Source organism: Callospermophilus lateralis, chromosome 13 (genome assembly GCF_048772815.1).
Source record: "Callospermophilus lateralis isolate mCalLat2 chromosome 13, mCalLat2.hap1, whole genome shotgun sequence".
Lineage (NCBI taxonomy): Eukaryota > Metazoa > Chordata > Mammalia > Rodentia > Sciuridae > Callospermophilus > Callospermophilus lateralis.
Genome location: NC_135317.1, coordinates 16047005 through 16070996, shown reverse-complemented (window position 1 = coordinate 16070996; position 23992 = coordinate 16047005). Strand labels below are relative to the sequence as shown.

The 23992-nt window shown below is 38.4% G+C and overlaps 1 protein-coding gene across 1 annotated transcript in view; it reads right to left on the bottom strand.

Annotated features, from left to right (window-relative positions):
- The window catches only part of Ryr2 (ryanodine receptor 2), a 585643-nt gene that overhangs the window by 282907 nt on the left and 278744 nt on the right, over nt 1-23992 (bottom strand). Inside the window, exons 13-16 of the mRNA XM_076832381.1 lie at nt 17719-17883; nt 13170-13291; nt 10720-10903; nt 3735-3870 (exon numbers count right to left, since the gene is read on the bottom strand). Of these exons, the coding sequence (XP_076688496.1) occupies nt 3735-3870; nt 10720-10903; nt 13170-13291; nt 17719-17883 (607 nt within the window). The remainder of the gene's footprint in view (nt 1-3734; nt 3871-10719; nt 10904-13169; nt 13292-17718; nt 17884-23992) is intronic.

Below are 23992 nucleotides of genomic sequence, written 5' to 3'. Positions count from 1 at the left end.
GAAAATTTCTGGGAATTCTAACCATGTCAATATGAAGTAACAGCACCACCAAATCTTTTCTTGATCAAATGAGATGTAAACAGTTAAGGGAACAGTCACATATATTTAATAAATATTCAGATTTCTTTGATACACAGTAACACCAGACATGCTGGAGGTGTGATTCTGAATTGGAATAAAGGACTGGGAGGACCCCTGGCAGAGAAGCCAGACAGTGGGCAATGGAGGAAGGACAAGATGAGGCTGGGCACAGGGCTGGGTGCTCTAGAGGCCAGGTTCAGAGGCAGGCAGGCGGCGTTAGAGGCTGTGGACTTTTGGTAGGAAGAGCATGAACCTCCTTGCAGTCTGAAAGGAAGATTGAAGGGGAGGCGGCAGAGATGGCATCCAGAAATCCTGCAGGATATAGACATCACTCTGGTCTCAAATACAGTCTGACCTCTACATCCACTGGGGACAAAACCACAGGAACAAAAACCTCAGATCCTGAAGCCCCTTGTGTAAAAATGGTGTTGCTTTCTTTTACATTATCTATAAATGTCTTCCTGCAGAATTTAAATCACGGTTGAGTTACTTGTAATGCCTAACACCATGAGAATATGCCATATAAATAGTTGTTCTGCTGTATCATTTAGGGTACAGTACAGATGCCAAGCTTCTGAATAGTTTTAGTCCATGTCCAATTGTATCCACAGAGGCAGATCCCATGGCTGTGGTGAGCTGACTGTATTTAGAGTATCAGGTCATGTGTGTGAGATGGAAATGGTGTCTTCAGAGAACATGTGGGATTATAGAGTATAAAAGTTTCAGACTGGAGATAACTATATAGAACGCTGTACTTCCTCTCACAGATCAACCACAATCATGATCCTATGTGTACAAGCTAATCCAAAACTTTCCTTATTGTATCCACTAATTCTAAGTGTTTTTTTAAAAAACCTACTTGAAAAGCAATAACAAGAGAAATGAAAGCAGATTTTGGAGAAGAAAATGTTATTGTGTCAACAGGGAAACGATAGTGACATAAGTATCCAAAGAAATTGGCATAATGGTTAGAAGAGCAAAGTAATGTGATATGCTAAGCACTTGACACCTGTACCAAATTTAAGCTACCCAATGACAAGGGAATTTGCTATTGCCATTTTACATTTTTCATTATAAATACAGGTGTCACTGGCTACCTGCCCAGCCCATTTCCAAGTGCCTAACATGAAGTCATGTAATCAGCACAACAACCCTAAAAAAAAAAAAAAGAAAAGAAAAAGAAAAAAAAAGGTACTTTTACTTCCTCCACTTTTAAGATCAGAAAATGGGACACAAATCTGTCTCCATGCCTGAAGGTCACATCGGTGGCAGAGCTGGGCAGCTGGGGGCTTGAGTGCCGTTTCAGGAATGGGTCCCTGGCCAGTCAAACCCAGTAATGGGAAAACTCCCTCCCCTGCCAGAATGACTGGCTAATGAAATGAGAGCTGTGGTTTATCAGGGGTTTGGGAACTGGCATGTTCTCTCTCAAAAGACAGCTAGCTACTAGGAGCAGGCTTCTTCTACTTCTCCCTCCCTGTCAGAGGACACCTAGGGCACCAGGAACTAACAGAACCCTGCAGAGGCGATAAGAGGGAGCCAATAAGGCCCCTCTGTTGCTTAAGGCAGTTAGGGTTTGGGGACTCAGTTACTCAGAACTGAACCACATCCCAAGACACCATCCCACCTGCAACTTGTCCTTCTCTTTCTATTTGACTTAGCCATTTTAAAATCACCTCTGTAGCCATGGTCCCATGAAAGCAAATCACAAAACTAGTCACAGTGAGGAGCTGTGATCACATCCCAGCCCCAGCACTTGGAGTATATTAATGCTACTTATACAGGCTCTGATCACACTTAATCCCAAGTAATGCTGTGGGGGTTTGAGGCTGAAGTGTGGAGTTTGCCAGAATGGACTTTTCTATGACCACATGAAAATCATCATAATTCCTTCTGCTCAAGTTCATGGTTCATGGACACATGACCTGCTGAGGGGCCCAACAGAGACTGCAGGGACTAGTTGAGAGGAAAAGATAAGATGTGTATTACCTCAGTTTACCTACTACCTTCTCTCTGCATATGACCCACTCTACCCTTAGACACACAAGTGACAAACCTCTTCATAAAGCACCTCCTTTGAGGAATTCATTTGGTGTCACAAAAGATTAAGTTACAATGTGCTGATAAAAAATAAAACAAAAACAAAAATACCCACCCCAGCCTGTTCCTCATTCAGAAATTCAGTGCTATAACTTCTGCACTTAAGAGAAAAAAACACTTTCAGTATTTTGGCACCACAAAATCCTTATCCTAATGATGCTGTGGGTAAAATAATGAATCCAGATGGCTGTAAACCTTCAGTGTCCTCGATTTTGCTCACACAAATCCAACCAAATGTTACCTCCTATGTCGAATAAGCACAAGAGTTTTATGTGCTAAATTGTATTGTGACTCTATGATGTTTAATGAAGTTCAGTTACATTACAAAGAATTTTCAAATATTTTGAGTGCTCCACATTCTTCATACTAAAAATGCCTTATTTTGTTCCATACTCCAGCACACCTTCCTATTCCACCAAAACCCACTGATTTCATCGATGCTCATTTGCCATATCCACTCCATGCCGATGCTAAGTTAGATGACAGAGTTGCAAAATCTAGAAAGGGGCTGTTCTTGCCTTTGAAACCAGGACCACACAACTAATTGAGAAACGTGATAGGTACAGACGAATGCTGTTATGGTTTGGATGTGAGATGTCCCACAAAAGCTCACTTGTGAGACAATGCAAGAAGGTTCAAAGGAGAAATGATTGGGTTGTGAGAGTCTTAACCCAACCAGTGATTTATTCCTCTGATAGGGATTAACTGAGTGGTAACTAAAGTGGTACGATGGGGCTGCAGGAGGTGGGAACTGGAATGTGGCTTTGGGTATATATTTGTATCTGGCTAGTGGAGTCTTTCTCTGCTTTCTAGTCACAATGTGAGCTGCTTCCCTCTACCACACTCTCCTGTTATGATATTCAGCCTTGAGGAATGGAACCCACCTTCAATGGATTAAGACCTCAGAAACTGTGAGCCCTCAAATAAACTTATCCTCCTCTGTAATTGTGCTGGTTGGGTCATTCAGTTATAGCAGAAAAAAAGTTGACTAAAACAAATGCCCTCTACCAAGACAGCCACTTACTCACTTGCAAACAGGATAAAATCTGAGGACCCTCCCAGTTCTGCGTAAGAGAAAAAAAACAGAAGCAATTGCAATAGTTCAGGCCCATAATAACAAAGGCCTGTGTGTCCAATGGTCCAACAGGAACGTGGCAGAAACCACCCCTGGCATCACTTGATGTAGGTTGAACATACTCAGAAACTGAGAAAAGCAGATCATCAAGGGAAGGAGATTAAAGCAGATCCCTGACATAATGAGGTTGCAAGAAGAGAGAGGCTTGTGACACTAACTCTAAAACAAAAGGGAATTTTTTAATCCATATCCACAAGGAGACCCCTCACCTCCACAAACCAGAGCATGGACAGCCTCTGCCTTTGCCCAAGTCAATCTGTTACTCCAGCTACTCTGCCCACTCAGATTTAAATAGTTAACATTATCAGTTACTGGTAAATACTTAGTCCTGATCAGAAACATGTTATAAAACTGCTATAACTATTATGTGACCTTGTTAAACAGAATAACTCAGTTGCCCTGAGAACTCCAAGGTCCTTACCCAGCAACTCATACAGAGAGTTCAGGATGGATTTCCAGGACTCCCCAGCTTCTCGCCCAGCGACGTCGGCAAAGTGTGCAGCACTGCTATAGACGTGCAGTCGGTCGATGCACTCCAGCACAAGGCTGATCATTCCCTGGAGGGTAAAGAATCCCCATCAGAAACCATCTGCTGACAGAAAACGCTAAACCAACTTAAGAAAGAAGTCTGGCTCAAAGTGTATCTGTTAATCATGAAGAAAATTGAGATAGCTTATTTAAAGGACAGGAAGAAACACATTTGCACAGGAAATAAAATGTTCTTCAAATAATTCAAGTGATTTTAAATCCCAAGTGCCATTTTCAAATAGGAATGGAAGAATAGCATAAAAATACTCACTTCACAATTGCATTTGCACGGCTTAATCCTACACTAAATGACTCCTTCATAAATGGCAGGGTATTGTTAAGCAAGCATCAGAGCAGATCCTTATTCTTAGGCATTACTATAACTACTGAATTAAAGTTAAAGAAAGCTCTTGCAAAGACTTTTTAAAAATCATTATTAAGAGGTTAATCATTATGAAGGAGACTGGAGATGGCGGGCAGCTGCTTTTCCAGTCCCTCGGTGGCTTGGGGTTCAACCATCAGAGCTGCTGCTTCCCAGTGATGTGGGTGAAAGGGGGAATTCCCTGAAATTGTAGCAGCACAGAGAGTGTTTGACTCAGAAATTCGGATTCACTGACCAAAGAACAAGAGAGAGTATGTAGGAGCCAGCTGGCTCGGGCAGCATCAGGAGCAGAACTGATCCACCAGAGAGGGGAGGGAAAGAAACACAATGGACAGAGAAACCTGTATATGAGAGAGGCAGCCTGAACCTAAATGATCCAAAGGCTGCACCCTGAACCTATGTTTGACAAGTGCTCTGGCCACAGAGAGCTGAGGTGGAGCCATCTCACCCAGCTGCTGCTGCAGAATCAGGAGGTCACAGCCAATATTGCCTCAAAGTCCCAGCAGGCTCCTGCCATGAGGCCCAGGGTGTACCTAGCAGAACATTATTAAAACATGCATAGAAAAGATTGTACCCAGGGGGATTCAAGTCAGAAATGCAGAAGGGAGCCCAACATGGCTTCTCCTTCTAGTCTGGTGGCTCACGTGACCAGCAGAGGTGGGTCAGGAATCTGAAGCAGGTGTAGACACACTCCAGGAATAAGCTGGGAAGGCTGTGTTGGTGGGCAGCAGAGGGGATGGAGGATTGGCTCCCCTGCTCCACCTTCTGGAGCCCCCCTCCCCCCAAGTAGAATCCCTGGGAGGATCCTGAGATCCAGACTCCAGCAGGGGTCAGCAACTGCCAGGCCCTAGGGTGTGTTGGCCCAGTCTCCCCAGGCAGACACCACCCAGCAAGTCCCTGAGGCCTGATTAGACCTAAGCCCACCCACAGAATTCCCTTCAGAAAACTCTGCAGCAGGCCCACCAGGGAGTGCAGGGAAATGGTCTGTGCAGTCAGAACTCCAATGGACAGACCTCCCTCTCCATCCTACCTACACTGGTGAGAAGGGAGGCTGAGAGCATCTCCACCAGCCTCAGTCCTAGGCCACTCCAGTTGGCAGCTCCACAAGCAATGCAAGAGAAGGAAGGGGTAATTCTAAGGAGTACAGAGCCCATGGAGAAATGGAAAGAACCCTTCTAAGGCATAGGCATTAATAATCCATCTTTCCTGGACAGTTTTGACTACCATAGTAGAGACAATTCTTTCATTTTTTAATAAGCATCTTCTTTCCTTCTTTTTTTCTTGGTGTTCCTGCCGTGCTGATCAGTTCTTAGTGCATACATACATACATATACACACACAATTCTTTTTTATCATCTTTAGCATTTTTAATGCAGTTACTTTTCCTTGCCTTATTATTTGAGAGTTATAACACTTTGTTTTGTTGTTTCTTATTCTTTCTCTTCTTCCTTCTCCCACTAACAGCTAAATCCCCTTGTTCTCTTTATTACCATTTTGTTTTTGCTATTTTTCCTCCTTCATCTTTTTTTTTTCTTTTTTTGCGTACTGGAGATTAAACACAGGGGCACCCAACTACTAAGTCACATCCCCCGCCAGATTTTGAATTTTACTTAGAAACAGAGTCTCCCCGAGGTGCTTAGCACCTCACCATTGCTGAGGATGGCTTAGAATTTGCAATCCTGCTGTTTCAGCCTCCAAAGCCTCTGGGATTATAGGTTTGTAGCACTGCATCCAACTTCTCCTCCAGCTTGATAATCTTCACTTGCTACATCTCTTCTGCATTCTCTTGGTTCACATTTTGGAAAATTCTAAGTTGTTTTTTTTTTTTTTAAACCTTCTTATTACATTTTTTTTTCTCCTAATGAACTGTATTTTCACCATCTTTTAAAACTATTTGGTCCATATAACTGCTGCTCCACCATTCATGCTGTTGTAGTTATTAACTATATGGATGGTTTCATTGACATCTGCTGCTTATTATAATGCCAGTTCTTGTTCATAGTTATTTATTGTTTCTGCTGCTGGCAAGCGCTGACCCCATCATTCCTAAGTTTGGGTGACTAGTGTTGTAGATGTCATAGTAGACACTGGGTATTTATTTTAATGCTGTATAATAGTTTTGCTTCGTTTTTGTTTTTTTGGTTTTTACCTTTTCTGTAAAGTGCTGGGAATCTATAAGGAAACTACAAGTTCACAGGGAATAAACTCTGCTACTGAACTAAACCCAACCAAGAGACAGCGCACCTTAATCTACACCCAAATTAACCATACTCAAACTTCAGCAACACTTTATTCCAAATAATAAAAAAGTCAAAACCCTCAAATGAATGATTAGATTCAAGTAGGATGAGTTGGCGGGACCCCTCACTTCTCACTCATGGACATTCACTTCTACAGCAAAATCAAAGAAAAGACACTTTGAAAAGAAAAAGACCTAAAAAGACCCACACTATTATAATAGGGGAAGAGAAATCAATTCTAAAACATACATAAAATTCAACCCAGGAATACATGAAAAATGAATAAACAAAGTAACACATTATCTTCTCAAGTTCATAATTCACCAGCAAATACCAATGATATTGAAATGGATGAAATATCATAAAGAATTCAAAAGAATGGTTATAAAAATGATCAGTGAACTAAAAAAAAACACAAATAAGAACCAAAAAATTAGGAAGTTAATAAAGTGATAAATTCTATAAGGAGCTACACATTTTTAAAAAAGAACCAAACAGAAATCTTGGAAATGAAAGAAACAATAAATCAAATAAAACGTTCATTTATCTCCCTGTTAGAGTAGACCATGCTGAAGACAGAATCTCAGAGCTCGAAGACAAAGTGCCAGTCTTAAACATTCAAACAGTATTATAGGAAGGAAAATAAGTAACCATGATAGGGATATAGAAGAACTCTGGAACATTAAGAGACCAAATTTGAGAATCATCAGAATTAAAGTGGGTCATGAAATATAGCGAATGGCATGGATAACCATTAAATAATAACAGAAAAATTTCCAACCTTGACAATGAGATGGATATCCACATACAGAACCCCAAACAGTCAAGACCAAACAACTAAAAATTTTCTCCATAATGCATTGTAATTAAAATGCCTAAAATAAAGAGAAAGAATAGAATTTTAGAAGCCTCAAGAGAAAAATGTCAGGTGACATTTAGAGGCAAGTCAATTAGAATTATTTCTGATTTCTCAGCATAAACTCAAAAATTCAGGAATGCTTAGAATGATGTGTCCCATGCTCTGAAATAAAAAAACTGTCAAACAAGATTGCTATATCCAGAAAACCATCCCTCAAAATCAAAAAAGAAATAAAGACCTTCTAAGATAAGCAAAAACTAAAAGTATTCATGACCACTAGTCCAGCACTGCAGAAAATACTTACAGAAATATTCCATGCAGCAGGAATAAAAAAAACTAACTCTAGAGCTCACAAATGAACAAATCTCATTGGAAGAGTAGTTAAGCAAATGAGAATAGGACAAAATTAAGCATAAGAAATAAATCAAAATGGCAAGAATTAATAAACATCTCTCTGTAATAATATTGAATGTAAATGGTCTCAACTCTCCAATAAAAGATATAGGCTGGTAGAATGGATTGTTAAACAAGACATAACTGTATGCTATTTGTAAGACACATCCCTTACAGGCAAAGACAGCCACAGACTGAAAGTGAAAGGATGGAATACCACGTGAAGAGAGTCTGAACACCAGCAGAACTAGCCATTTTATTTCCAATAAAACAGAACTCAAGTGAAAATTAATTAGAAAGTATCAGGAAGGTCATTTCACACTGGTAAATGAACCAAACAGAAATCTTGGAAATGAAAGACACATTGGAGAAAAGATAGCCTTTAAAACAAATGCTTCTGGGAAAGCTGGTCATCCACACATAGAAAAATGAGACTAGATGCTTCTCTATCAACTCAAAATAAAAGTCAACTCAAAATGCATCAAAGACCTCAGAATTGAACCAGAAATTGCGGAACTCCTGGAAGAAAATGTAACATCAACACTCCAACATATAAGAAGAGGCAAAGATTTTCTCAACAGGGCCTCTAAAGCTCAGGAAATACATTAATAAATTATATGGCATCAAATTAAAGATTCTGCAAAGCAAAGGAAAATTAAGAATAGGAAAAGAAAGCCTACTGAATCAAAGATCTTTGCCACCTGTTCCTTAGACAGGAGATTAATACTTAGAATATATTAAGAATTCAAAAAACTTATAAAAACAAATTAATAAACATAAAAAAATAATAAACATAAAAAAGAACTAAGTTTTCTGAAAAAAAGAAAAAGGGTCAACAAATATATGAAAAAATGCTCAGCATCATTAACAATTTGGGACACGCAAATCAAAACTACACTGATATTTAATCGCACTCCAGTTAGAATAGCAGTCATCAAAAATACAAACAATAATAAATGCTGGAGAGGTTGTGGAGAAAAATAAACATGTTGACACTGTTGGCGGGATTTTAAATTAGTATAACACTATGGATATCATTATAGAGATTTGTCAAAAGACTAGGAACAGAATTACCTATGACCCGCTATACCACTACTGGTATTTACCCTAAAAATTCAAAGTCGGCACACTATAGGCAAACCCATGTTTATAGGAACACAAATCATAATAGCCAATCAGGGAACCAGACTAGGTGTTCATTAATTGATGAATGGATTAAGAGAATGTGAAACACACACACACACACACACACACACACATACAATGTAGTTTTATTTATCCATAAAGAAAAATGAAAGTATGTCATTAGCAGGAAAATGGATGAAACTTGAGAAAATTATGTTATGTGAAATAAGTCAAATTCATAAAGCCAAGACTAGTATGTTTTCCCTCACATGTGAGCAAAAGAGGAAAAAGGAAAAGAAAGGTGGAGGTGATCTCATTAATATCAAAGGGAGATGGGTAGAGTAGAAGATACAAACCAAGGCAGGGAAGAGGGGAGGGAAAAGGGAATACTGGGGAGTGATACTGGCCAATTTATGTTATTTTATCTTGTGCATGTGTGAATATGTAACAAATACCACCATTAAGTAAAACTATAATGCACCAATAAAAAGATAAAATAGACCATAAAAATTTTATTATACAATTCCGTAAGAAGCAATCTAAATTTAAAAATATGCTTTTATTATTATTCCTAGATCAAGGTTTTCAAAATGAGGTGAAGCACATGAAAGGAAAAGCTATAAAGAAATGAATAATTAAATTAGCTTGATTTCATGCAGAGAGTTTAAGAGGTGGCACAGACCTAAAAACATTTCTAGGTCCTATCCAGACTGTCTTATATGAGAAACTGAAGAAGGAAAACAAAAGTCACCTAATCCTAGGTGAGGTCAATAATATTTAAATCAACATTTAAAATTTAGGTTCAATTCTTTCAGAAAGTGAATAAACAGTGCAATAATTTGACATATATAAAGTTAAAAGCTGCAATACATTACTCCACAGAGGTGGGAGTGATCTCATTAGTTTGTGTTGACTTTTTTTTTTTTTTTTTTTGCTTTCATACTAAAGTAGTCTCTGTTACATTATTTCTTTCTTACATATAGTAGGAAAAAAATCTCAAAACCTCATGTCACTTTCAAATGTCAGAAAACTGCTTTATAACTCAAAAACAGCTTTAGGGATTATGGGCACTCAGCAATGTCCTCTAATCTTTTTTCTTAGATACTTTTACAAACATATATTTTGTCATAGAAAAAAGGACTGTTCCTCATCCGGGAACACAGAGAACAACATCCAGCACTGCTGACCTCCAGGTGTTCCTGTCAACCCTGATAGCCTCCCTGGAAGCTCTGAAATGTGAGGTACCAGCTTGACACAACATCGGCACATTCGCCCTCTCACTCACTTGGTCCTGTTATTCTGTTTATAAAGTACGGTTCACCAACTCTTTAGCAGTGGAAGTTCGGTGAAACAAAATCAGACATAGAAATTTAATTTATGCCTTTCAAAACAAAAAAGTCTAGGGTGCCTGTTCCCACGGGGAGCCCAGAACTCAGCTTTCTCCTGGGGGTGTGGGCAATCTCAGTGCAGGTTCCCTCTGCACACAGAGCTCTTGTGGTCCTGACGCATCACTTGCAAGAAGCCCCCAGGCCCCTGCAGAGGCCCTTGATGCTTTCCAATGCCTTTGTTTTGATTAAGGTTCTATATTTATGTAACCAACATGAAGCAAACCACAGTGCTCACAAGTGGCCAGTTGAGGCCTGAGATAATGGTACATGTCTCTTCCCAGGGGAGTGGCAAGTTTCATCCTGTAAAATTAACACTCACTGACAGAGAAATAAAAGCAATGACCATGCACCTCCCAGGGGTGCTTCCCTGTGCATTAGTATACCTGCTGCCCTCCACCTCAAAGTGGAAAAATACAGAATTCAAGGAGAATTTTCCCTACCAAGAAGTTGTCTTCCCAAGAAAACAAAGAAGAAGAAATGGGCAGACTCACCTCTTCCTGGAAGAGGTTCTGCCGATTCTTCAGGGCACGCAGCCTGTTCTGCTTGTCCTCGTGCTCCAAGTGCTCATCGGGCGGGTGGAAGTAGCCAATGAGGTCCTGCAGACTCAGGCTCACAGACTCGATGGGTAGGTCAACCGCAGGAGCCTTCGCTTTCTTGCTGAGAGCATCCAGGCCTCTGAAATCACAGAAAACATGTGTCTGTCGCTGACCTCGGATTTTAAGTTACTGTCTTTTGACAGATAACTTCACAGAGTTACTCACTCCCTCCACTACTGTGAAAGGCATATGGAAGAAAGGGCCTCCTGTCCTCCAGCAGCAGGACACACACATCCATTAGCAACCCCGCCTGAAGCCTCTCACCTAAAGGCACAGGGCCAAGGCTGACAGATCTAATGGTCAAAATATTTAGAAACCAACAGACTTCATTTTAAAGCACTATGTACTTTAAGGCTTGAAGCCGCATCTTCCAGATTCATAATCCTGACATTTGCTTGTTGTTTATTTTTGAAGAAGAATTCTTTCAAGTACTGTGATCACTGACATCCGTTTCTATACTGTTTAATTCCTAGCAGTTAAAAAAATATATTCTATTGATGTCAATTCAAAAAATCTGCATATTGACTGGTAAATTACACATTAAAGTGCTTTTCTATTATCCAAAAGGAATGCTTTTAAATGCTTTCAAATCTGAAGATTAAATTAAGAAAGAAGACTAAGGTGTATTTTCATATCCTTTGAAGCAAAACACTAGTGATAGGAATGTGATAATTTGTTGCGTTTACTGAGATTCTCAGTTTTAAAGCTTACAGCTTTGAATGTGTCTGGAAAGCATGTTAAAACATGATGCTTTTAAGTCAAAATTATTCCAAGGTAAAATGTTTGTTTAAACACACACACACACACACACACACACACACACACAAACAGATACCATGAAAAAAAATAGGAGACTAGTACTGCTCTAATTCATACAGTAATACTCATTAGCCATAACAAAATGCAGTGTGCGAAAATACTCAGTCTTGCTCTCTGCATCAACAAAATTGTCTGTCAATACATTCCTGCAAAGAAATATCTGTGATTGAATTTTTCTGATGACATCAAAACATATTTTATAAATAATAAAAGGCTTATTAGTAAGAATTAGCTTTGAACTTTATAATGCTCAAAACATGTAAAATGTATCATTTACATGAAGATAAGTTATCATTTTGCAATACTGAACTTCCCCCCTTATCAGTAAAAATAATAAAACTGCAACTATTCTAAAGTTTTTGAGTGAAATCCCATATTAATTTTGTCAATAGAATTTATCTACTCCCCAGTTTCATCATTTTCATAGATTTTTTACTTATTACAAGAAGTACCATATAGAATAATCCAATTAATATAATACAAACAACAGATACAATATTAACATGACACTTACCCCCTCTCTTAAGTCTCTAAGCCTTACTCCATCTGATGAAGTTTAAGGTTTAAATGAGGCAGAGAGATGAAATAAACACTAGGGATACTCTCAGGCTGCATGCTATGCACATTCTTCAGTCATACAGATGCCGTCCCAACACACACACACAGGGACGGTTTATAAAAGAAGCAGATAATCATTAAACAAATAGTAATATAATATTGGGCAGGAAAGACCTTACATTGGAAAGTAAAAAATGGTTAATTTAGATACTATGAGAAAAGACTTTAAGACTCTTTCCCACAGTAATACATTGTAGGAAGTATTTGCAAGCTATATAATACAAGAAATAACCTCAGAGAAACATTAATAACAGAATCAACAAAAGGAGAAATGTAGTCAATAAACATAAAATATATCCATTCCCAAAATTTACAAGAGCAAATTTTAAAAAACAAGAATGTATACCTTGCTAACATCTTTTTTATATTGATTTATCTGTATATATAAAATCTGCATATTTTAAGAAAATTTTCCTCTCATCAAATATGCAAATTTAAAGAGAGATGATATCCATCCTGTACAGGTCACATGGTGTACCGATATATTGTTAGCAGAAAACACTTTAGCCACGTTTGATTGAGTGTGTGGATATGGATCTGTTTCAATCATTAGGTGGAAAAATCAGTTATTACAAGGATCACTATTTTTTAATGTAGTTTGAAACCCATCCAGCATCTAGGCTTCATTATTCCCTCTGTAAAAGGGAATTAAGTCAGTCTAGTACAAACACAAGTTGCAGAGTAATCCCGACCTGTAGCTCTCAATTACAAATTACATGCACAGCTTCTAAAAACACGTCCTTTATCCTTCATTGAAAAAAGAAACATATGATTGTTTAGAGCATTTTGTATTTTGTTCTGCTGACCTCCCTCATTGTGTATTTACATTTTGGAATTGTGTACTTATAAACCCAGAAAGAAAATGAAAACAAAACGTCGAACCACCATGACAACAAAAGCAAAAGCACCTTATAAATCTATTGAAAAGGAAGACAGTGCTCCGGATGACTCGGGCTGTGCGTGATTCTTCGTGCTGAGATCTGGACAAGTTTAAGCCATCGTCCATGTGGCCTTCGTGGTGCATAATAGCCTGTAAGAAAGCAGAAGTGATGCCTTATTCCCAATGTCTCCTTCCCAAGCCAGCATGAAGATGATGTGCTCTGAAATTGCTGAGCAGAAACAACAAACAGAATCATGAGGTAGGTGGAGGCATCCAGATGCCGTCATGTTCCGATTAAATAACACACACAGGTCCCTGTGCACACTTTCAATATATTCATTCAGTTATCATTTTACAGAATGAGTCAATAAATATTGAGTTGAATGAAACAAGAGGGCATTTCCACAAATGATCTATATTCAACAAATGATCTCTGGCCTCAGCAAACTGTGAACAAGAGGCAAAGGGGAGATTACACACTGCATCCCACTTCTGCAGTGTCACTGGCTACACAGGAGCTCCCAAGAGACTGACCAAGCCCTGAGCAATGCTTCCCAAGCCTCGAAGTTCAAAACCGAGTATTTTTATTAGCTTCTCTGTTAGGCTCTCTGTTTTTAACTTTCTATGAACAGATAATATTAGGAGAGGTAAGTGCAAAAATCCTAAGTGAACAGCTCAGTTAATTTTACGGAGTGAGCCCTCATGTGTAACCAACGTCCAATCAGGAAGAAAAACACCAGAGCAATTTAAAGACCCGCTTCATACTCCAAGATCCCTCCTGCCCCATCTTTGCAGTGCCTACCACCTTCTAGACTCCACAGCTCTGCTCAGTTGTACCTGTGTGTGAGCAGAACCACACAGCATGTGCTCCTAAAAGTGAGCCCCACTTCAGGAGACACTTCCAGCAAAGTAGCACATGAACTGAAATTAGTGTTACAACTAAAATTACATACTAAGAAGCAAGTAAAGAGGAATTCCCAAGGCCAAACTCAATGAGATAAAGATGATTTGCAGTCAAAGGCAAGATTATGGCCAGGCTCAATGGTGCACACCTGTAATCCCAGCTATCCAGGAGCCTGAGGCAGGAAAATGGCAAGTTGGAGACCAGCCTCAGCAACTCAGTGAGACTATGTCTCAAAATGAAAAGGAAAAAGAACTAGGGATGGGCTCAGGGGTAGGGCATTTGCCTAGTATGTGCCAGGTGTCAGATTTGATCCCCGGCACAACAAAGACACACAAAAAACACACAATACACAGACAAGATTATACCCTTCCATGCCTTCATTAAAAAGGAATTACTAAAATAATAGAGCTCATTACTCATTCTAAGACTTTAATAAAAACAAAACCAAATAAAGTGAAAAAGTGGAATTAATGAAGATAAAAAGGGGAATTAAGGATCCAGAAATAAAGCACTAGAAAGGATGAATAAACACAAAATTTGATTCTTTGAGCAGACAAATAAACCTCTCACTAACCAAACTAAAAATAAAATAGAAAGCAAAATCAAAGAAGATGGGAAATTAATTACAATAATAAAATACTGTGTGCAATTCTACAGCAGGGGAAAAAAGATGACGACGACTGGGTATTCCACAGGAAAAGGATGGATTCATGGCAAATGGAGCAGGCCTTTAAGTTGCTCTGATGTTTTTCTTCCTGATTGGACATTGGTTACACATGAGGGCTCACTCCGTAAAATTAACTGAGCTGTTCACTTAGGAGTTTTGCACTTGCCTCTCCTAATGTTATTTGTTCATAGAAAGTTGAAGAATAATCAATGTAGCCAATTACCCAGGAGGCTGAGGCAGGGGGATGAATTGGGCCAGGGAGTCAAGAGCAACCAGGGCAACATAACATGACTTCCTCTCAAAGAGGAGGAAGACAAAAAGAAAAATCAAAAGGATTCTCTCCAACTAAGGTAGAAAGTTAGACAAATGTCTGTAGAAAAAACTTAGATGATTTGTTTTGATTTTTGAAAGATCTTAGGACTCCATGGTTTCATAGGTGAGTTCTGATAAACCTTCAAAGAACAGACACTTCTGATGGTAGACCTATGTAGACACAGGGTTGGCTAACTACAGTTCACCCATGTGAGAGAGTGTGTGTGAGTGTTTGTGTGTGCAGAAGGGGTTTTTTGGGTAGAAGGGATTGAACCCAAGGGCGCTTAACCACTGAGGTACATTCCCCAGCCCTTTCTATTTTTTAAGATAGTGATGTCCTAAGCAACTTAGTGAGACTCTAAATTGCTGAAGCTATGTTTAAACTTGTGATCTTCTTGCCTCAGCCTCCAGAGCCACTGGAATTACAGGCATATACCACTGTGCCCACCTCAGCATCTGTTTTGATGAAGCCATTTTTACATTTTTAATAGGTGAAAAAAGACGAAAGAAGAATGACACTTCATAACATATGAAAATGGTATGAAACATCGATGTAATTATCCATAAATAAGTTAACTTTCCTTATGAATATATATATTCAACAATTCTGAATAAAATAAATATATACAAATCTAGTAGGATTTCAAAATAATAACACTAGTCAAGTACAGCTTATTCTATGTAGGAATTTTTCAAAAACTGGATGTCTGTGACTTATTCATCAATGAACTAAAGAACACTAAAATGTGATTTTAAAAAAATTTATTAAGTTGTTTATAGACATTTTATTTATTTATTTATTTATATGTGATGCTGAGAATCGAACCCAGTGCCTCACACATGCCAGGCAAGTGTGCTACTGCTGAGCCACAGCCCTAGCCCTAAAATGTGATTTTTATCTCCTTAGATAAAATTCAGCAATAATTGCTAGTTTTTAAAAAGCTAAGTAAAATCAGAACAGCAAGAGACTTTTTAAAAGCTAAGTAAAATCAGATACAAGAGACTACTTAAATATAAAAATAATGTCAGTTGTCCTAAGGATGCAAAACCTGTGACTTCTGTAAAACAGAAGTAAATAGACTGTGCTGGCCAAAGAGGCAGGGGCAATTTGGGAGGGAACGCTGGGCAACTCCCCTGGGAAACCATCAGGAAAATGGAAATGTTCCACATGAAGGTGTGTGGCAGGTAGCACCAGTGCAACCATCTGTCAAAACGCTACAGCTAAGCTTTGATGAGCAACATACAGAAAGTTGACCCCTACTAACTGAAAACCAGGAACAGTCACAAGCTACTATGAAGTGGCAGAAGCCTGGAAGTGCCACAGAAACAACGAGAGCATTGTTGATGGTGAACGATGGATCATGTACGGTGCTACTTCTCTGCTTGTTACACTCTTTGCCTTGTATTTAAATTTTCCAAAAGTTCTACACCAGCCAGGTTCAACAGTAGGACCTAAGAAATGCTTCATATACACTGAATCCCTACAAACAGGTCCATTACTTATGAGGCTAGATCAAAGAACTCAAAAACAAATGATCATCTCAAGGGAACGGGATGAGGACATACACCCCAAACCCTGAGGGAAGTTCCCCAGGACACACCAAGACAGACCCAGCAACGCAGCTTCAGCCTCCCTCCCTTCAGTACAATCACAGCAACAGCAAGTGACCTATTAGTGTGTATATAGATGGTGATTCATAAATCTACTGAAAGTAAAAATGCCTGCCTCACTGAATCCTTTCTTTCCAAGGTCTCACATTTCTAGGAATGACATGTCTTGTTATTTGGTTCTACACAACATGCTCCATGTCAAATATAAAAACGTGAGCAGTCTACTACCACAAATTCTGCTGGGACTCGCAGATGAGGACACCCCTGTAGCCTAGGAAATGCAATAGCAAAAGAAGAGCCTATAAAATTTAATAAGTTATATACAAACATTATGAGAACAGAGAGGAGGGTGTAGGGGATCTGTGAGACAGGAAGAACTTCCAAAATGATCTTCACGGTTAACCCCGAGAACGGACAGGAGTTGGGCAGACATAAGTTTCAAAGTACTCCCAACAGCAAAGGGACAGATATGTAAAAGCCTTGGATTTTTGAGGGACTGCAAGGAGGGCTTTTGTCAGGAATAGTCTGGGAAAACTGAGTACCACATCTAGAAATTGGCTAAAGAACAGGAAAATGGGAGCAGCCAAAAAAGTGACTCATGTCACCGAGGAGAGGTCAGTGACATATTCAATAGCAGCATGGACAGAGAGAAAAGGGAATTAGGAAAACCACACTGGAATCCAGAATTCAGTGCATCTATTCACTAAATATTTAAAATGCATGAATTCTATAACCCTGTATCAGTGGTGAGACAGAAAGTAGTTGACCTAAGAAAACCAGACTCTACTGTGATGGGATTTTTTAGGGTTACATAGGCTAAAAACTTACAATTTATTACTAGTTCACTTTCTCCACTGTTTGCTCCCATTTTTAAAAATGTGCAGATGGGGTTGTGTGCATTGGCAAGCAGCTTGATGTAGAGCCTCACTTGGCTCTGACAGTAAAGCATATGGTGGGACCTGACCTTCAGTATGTAAAGTAATGAACTTTAGCAGGTGGCTGAAAGGGCTCGGTGCCTCTTTTGGTCTTGTGTTTGTGTTTCCTGTTCACAGTACAATGATAACTGTTTTCATGCAGTCCTACCTTACGTTGTATGGACCCCATTCTCACGGATTTCACATCCACTGACTGGTAGGTAAGCCACAGGCCCGTGTCCACGTGTTGTATGTAGCATACTGAGTCACCGTATTTTATCTCAGATGTTCCCATGCCATCAACCTCTTTCCTCACCCCCACGTCAAGCTTTTCCTGAAAAGAGACAGAAGAAGTGATCAGCACACATTTAGAGAATACTGCTCTGTATCCACAGGACTTTGCCTTATTGTAAATGCTCTTTGAAAAATCCAGCCCTCTGAAGTCCCTGAAAAAACAACAGTCAAATATTCTTAGAGTTCAAGCTCTATTAAAAATCAGAATGGGAAACTACAAAAATTAATAACATGCTCTTAAATTGTTCACATTGGCAGAAAATTATTTTGGCTATAACATGAAACTTTATTTTGTTTAACAGTAAATTTCAAGGCAGTGATCTTAAAATGAGCAACTGAAGCTAATGTTCTTCCTAGGTTTACCCCCACACACATTATTGGTGGCTAACAGCATAGGTTAAGGGTTGGGAAAATTGAGTTTTGTGTCCAATCTCTGTAACTTATTACCTCTAGGACTTAATAAGTTAGCTAGAATTTTTAAACCTGTTTTCTTCTCTATAAATAGAATTAAAGTAACTTGCTTAAGGATCAGAACAAAACAAATGAGATAACACATATAAAATTTTTAGCATAAAATAAGCACTTTAATAATCCTTTGACACAATAGCTAAGTTATGGAACCAACTTAGGTGCCCTTCAACAGATGGATAAAGAAAATGTGGTACATATACACAATGACATTACTCAGCCATAAAGAAAAAATGAGATTATGACATTTGCTGGTAATTGGATGGAACTAGAAACTATCGTGCTAAATGAAATAAGCCAATTCCAAAAAAATCAAAGGCCAAATGTTCTCTGATATGTGGATGCTGACTCACAATAGGTAGGGGGGCACAGGGAGGAGTGGAAGTTCACTGGATTGGACAGGGTGGAATGGGGGGAATGGGGTAAGGATTAGTAAAGACAGTAGAATAAATCAGACATAACTTTCCCATGTTCATATATGAATATACGACCAGTGAAACTCCACATCGTGTACAACCTAAAAATGGAAAGTTATACTCCACATATGTATGATATGTCAAATACACTCTACTGTCATGTGTAACAAAAAATTAAAAAAATTTTAAACTAAGCTTTGAACCAGGACAACAGTGATGATGATGTTGATGAGCTTATTAATGACAGCCATCACTTCCCATGACGTAAAGCCAAATTTTAACCTAGACTACAAGGTCTTCGCTGGTAAAGGGGCTCATCTTTAGGAACTCACTCAGCCTTAAAATTCCGCAGTGTCCTTAAGACAACAGTGAAAAAGCCTAATGCACCTCCTTTCGGTGGTTTCTTATCCTTTTTTCCTTTAGTCTAACATTCCTTGCTAAATTTTCTGCTGGGTCTTTGGTTATTTGATTTCTTTTTGAAATTACCTAAGTTACACAAAAGTTTTTCAAGACTAGAATCAAAATATGTGCATTATACAAAAGAGAAACAGTTCAAAAAACTTTCACAGGTTATAAATATCATTTCTGTTCATTAATAATAACAAATGATCCTGAAGTGATTATAAAAACTCACAATTAAAACAGGTGAAATTATCAAAAGAGAAAGGTTAGGGTCATCTAAGAAAATATACAATTATCAATTTAGTTAACTGTGCAAATAATTTGGAACACTATTCTAAGGATCTTCAATAAGACAGGTAATAAACCATTCTAATTTCAGTCTATTAAATGAGATGAAGTACTAATCTACTTATACTAACCCTGTCATCAGAAAAATTAAATTCTGGGGAAAATACAATAATATAATTATCTCTTCAGAAGAAAACAATGAACCTCTGGAAATTTTTTTTAATCTGAGGAACTGACTATTTATGGGCTTACAGATTGTGTTGTGAGAAGTCACACAGTCATTAATTGTGAAGTTATATTTTGTTTGCTTTTTATTGAAGTGGTTACCATCACTCTGTGGACTTCAAGTCTTAATTATGAAATTTCAGGATGACTGTCTAAATAGTTACTCCGCACTACTAAACTGTTCACTCTGAACTCGCAAGGACCGCTGAAGGGACTTTAGTAGAAGGAATTGGGATCATTTACTGGAGCTTTGGCATAGGAGATATTCAAGTGAAAATCATCTAATGCTTTGAAAACCCATAAACACAATACGGCATGAATCAAAAATATTGTACATGGTCAAGCTAACAGAAAATGTAAAGGAAGAGAAATGAAGTCAAGATCAAGCAAGTCATGACCTCACTGAAACTCTGAACTAGCTGTCTGTCTCTAGAATAGTGGTCCTGACCACATATCAGCTTCTCAGCGTTATCTTCTTTTGAGCTGACCTGCTTGGAGAAACCATGGAGTGGAGCTGCATGGATCTTCCCAGGGACAGCTACAATGAAATTTGAAAACTAAATTTAAAAGACTTTCAGAATCTATTGAAAGGCACCCGAGAGGGACCAAAAGCAGGGACAAACTAGAGAGTTAACAGCACCTAGCCTGACAAATAAGTGGCTGCCTTTAACTCCAGCATGCCCTGCCCAATTCTCCTGCCATTCAGTCAGAAGGAAGCTGTTGTCCTTGCTTGACATGTCAAGGGACACCTCAGGACTCACAAGCAGCCAGAAAATTAGACTAAGTCCTCAACCAAAGAGGCATCCGAAAAAAATCTTCTTATAAAGTTCATGCAAATTCTTGCTGAGCACTAAATGATGCATGCTCAGGCGGCATCCAGGACAGCAGCAGCAGATGGAAAGAACTGAGCAGAAATATGAGCAAGTGCTTTGACAGAGAGAAACTGGAGTTTCAGCCCAACAAGGTTAAAGACTTGCAAAGCTAGAAGAATCATTCAGAAAAATACATAAATACATTTCAGAGTCCCTACAATACATCATTTCTAATATCCAATACACTGTCAAAAATAACTAGAGGTTAAAAAACAAAGAAAGAAAACATGTATTACAACACACACACACACACACACACTCTCACACACCCCACTAGAAATCAATGCCCCCTGTATCTTACAATTAGCAAAGGCTTCAAATCAACTTTTGTGAATATGAAATATGTTCAAGGACATAAAGGAAAATATATGCAAAATGAATAAGCACTTAAGTGATCTCTGCCAGAAAATACAAGTTATATGAAAAAAAGAAGAAGTGATACAGCAAAATTGATATACAAAACTTAGCTAGAGCAATATGACCTCAGACTGGAATTGTATGACAAAACATCAATGAAGTTGAAACTAGGCAAATAGAAACTTTCCAATATGACTAAATTGCAACTAAAAGCACTCTAACTTAAGTACTGTGACACTAAATGGTAACATCCCTCAAAAGACTTTGTGAAATTTAATTCCCATCCCTTTTGTGATCATTCAAGGAAATGCCAAGATTCTCCCTGTTATCTTGGCATTTGTTATACCTATACATTTTTGCCTGTAAACATAATGTAACAATCATGAGGACCCTGAAAACATTCAAAGATAAAGCAGTTCTGTTCTTTTCAACAGAGCCTAAAATTATTGCAAAGGATATTGTTTCTCCTGAGAGATTTCTTTGGATAGATGTTTCCTCTGGATTCACATATTCTCATGAATACTGTACCTCTACCCTCAGGGCAATGTTGGTAATTCACTAAAATTGCTACATATGCTCAGGACCAGTTCAGTGCCGGTAAATGCCAGGTTCTCAGTGAAGACCTAATGAACATATTCTTTCCGATTTCCCACAGAAAATGTGCTGACAAACTGCTCCCAAGATGAGCACTCTTGAATGCCTGGAAAATCTAATTCTCAAACGAACATCAAAAAGGTTCCAGAAGTAAAAGAGATTGGCCTGAAAAATACCAAGTGAGATTTTGGCCTTTGGTATACTAAACTGACTTATTATGAAGCCAAAGCTATTTATGGACAATAAAACTAGGCTCATCAGGAAACTAAAATTCTTAAGTTTATATTCTAAGTACCCACATTAAGCTTAAAGAAATTTTCTAGTATTAGCTGAAATCACCTTTAAATCTACCCGGGTTATTCCATAAGGTGTTAGATAAGAAAAATATCTATTGTACTTAGATGATGGAGTTTGGTTTATTGTTTGTTTTTGACAGGTTTCCTTAACAAATAATGTTTAAATTCAGAAAAAAATTAAAAGGCCAAAAATTTTTTTTTTCATTTTTTTCTTTTTTCATGCCACACTGTAGCACATTATAGTTGTTCGTTGTGAAATGAGTCCAAACATTTAGGAAGATCATAGAGATCACTGGGACTGACCAGCTCAGCCAGGCTTCACCCCGCCCAGGCAGAAATGCCATAGTAAGTACATGTTATCTTGATCCCTGGGATTCTGAAATCTCAGAAACATTCTCCTGGGTGGGCTTGTGGAAACAAGAGATTTAGCTGGCTGGGAAGGTCTGGGAGGGGCTCCACAATGGCAAGGACATAGGCCAGGGGAGCAGCCTGGAACCTTATACATGCCCTGCCCTGGGGGTAGGTGGGGTCAGGGAGGTGCTGGACATCACTACTGTGAGTACTCACAGCAAAGATGAAGGAATCCTTCAGATGCACCTCAGATCCTACTCAGCTGACTTTGAGGCAATGACTTTATCCTGGGTGGGCGACAATTAAAAAGTGAGACCTATAAAAAGGGTTAGTCTGAGCAGGAGACTAAAGACATCTAGGGCCCAGGGCCACTCTGCTCTTGATCTTCCTTCCCGACAGCAGAAGGTTACATCAAGATCACACTCAGGTTGACTACCATTAAAAACCTGTAACTGGACTTCTATATTTTCTGGAAAACCATAAATACTATTATTTACTATTATTTTATAAATATCTCTTCTGAAAAAGTTGGTGAACATTTCTTTAGAATTTAATTATAATAAAAAGTTCATTTCATTGACAATTTTGTTTAGCTACTATGATAAGAAAAAACAAAAATTAATGTATTTTTAGTTACATAATCACTGGATCACTGAAGAATTCTAATGACAAGTAAGCAGGTTATCTTCTCTATCAGTTGTCATTATTGTTAAGACTTTAATTTCTTACCAAAGATGGCTCAGCTTTATTACTCAAGTTCAAAGTTTAGATCTTCCTCAGAGTTTATCTAAGCTTCAGTTTCCTCAAATGCATGATGAAAATGAAAAAGCATCTGGGCGAGGCACAGTGGTACACATCTGTAATCCTAACATCTTACGAGGTTGAGGCAGGAGGATTCTAAATTCAAAGCCAGCCTCAGCAACTTAGGGAGTCCCTCAGCAACTTAGTAAGGCCCTGTCACAAAATAAAAAAAATAAAAATAGCTGGGGATGTGGCTTAGTGGTTAAGCACTGAATTCAGTCCCTGGCACCAAAAAATCAAAAAATAAAAACAAAGCATCTCCACACTCCACTGGTTTATGCTAGGACTAAATGAGATAATGCATAAAGAGTGCTTAATACATAGTTTAGCACATAATTGTTAAGCCTAATTTTCATTGTGTTAGAGTGTATGTTTTAAACATCTTACACATTTTCTGAACCAAGAAAAAAAAATCCACAATAAAAATAACATGCTAGGAATTACATCCTAAAAATGTTCTTATCTATTTTTGCTGTTTGCTTCATAATCCTTGTGATCCTATTGGCAGTCAGTCTCCTGGGAGGTTGTTATTTCAACATTTCAATGGCAGAAGACTTCCATTCATGGTGTACCAGGGAGGGTAGACTGGAGGAAACCCTCTGCAGAAGAATATTCCACTGACATTTCAAGCTTAAAAAAAAAACACCTACATCTTGGGATTTGATACATATGTGATTGACAAGATCCATGGTATGATTAAAATGAACATTTGAAGACATTTTAGAGTGCTGGTTAAAAGTCCTAGGAGAAGTGGAAAACATGCTTCAGAAAATACACATTTAAGAAATCACATTCTTCTTTATGTAGAATTTTAGGAGAGATTGTAATGTAGGTTACATTATTACTATTTCCTATAGATTCACTTTCTTCTGAACAGATATGATTGTCAGCAATGGTTGGTTTGTCAAATCCAGAATTGGAGATTAGGTACTGAATGTTTACATCAGTGTCAAAGATGTCCCAGAGACAATCAAGGGTAATGGTCCTCTCATCAACTCGCAGCATGGGCTCTTAAAGAGATTCTCACACACAAATGTTATATCAGAATGGTATTCATGGTCTGTAAAATTGTAGGGACA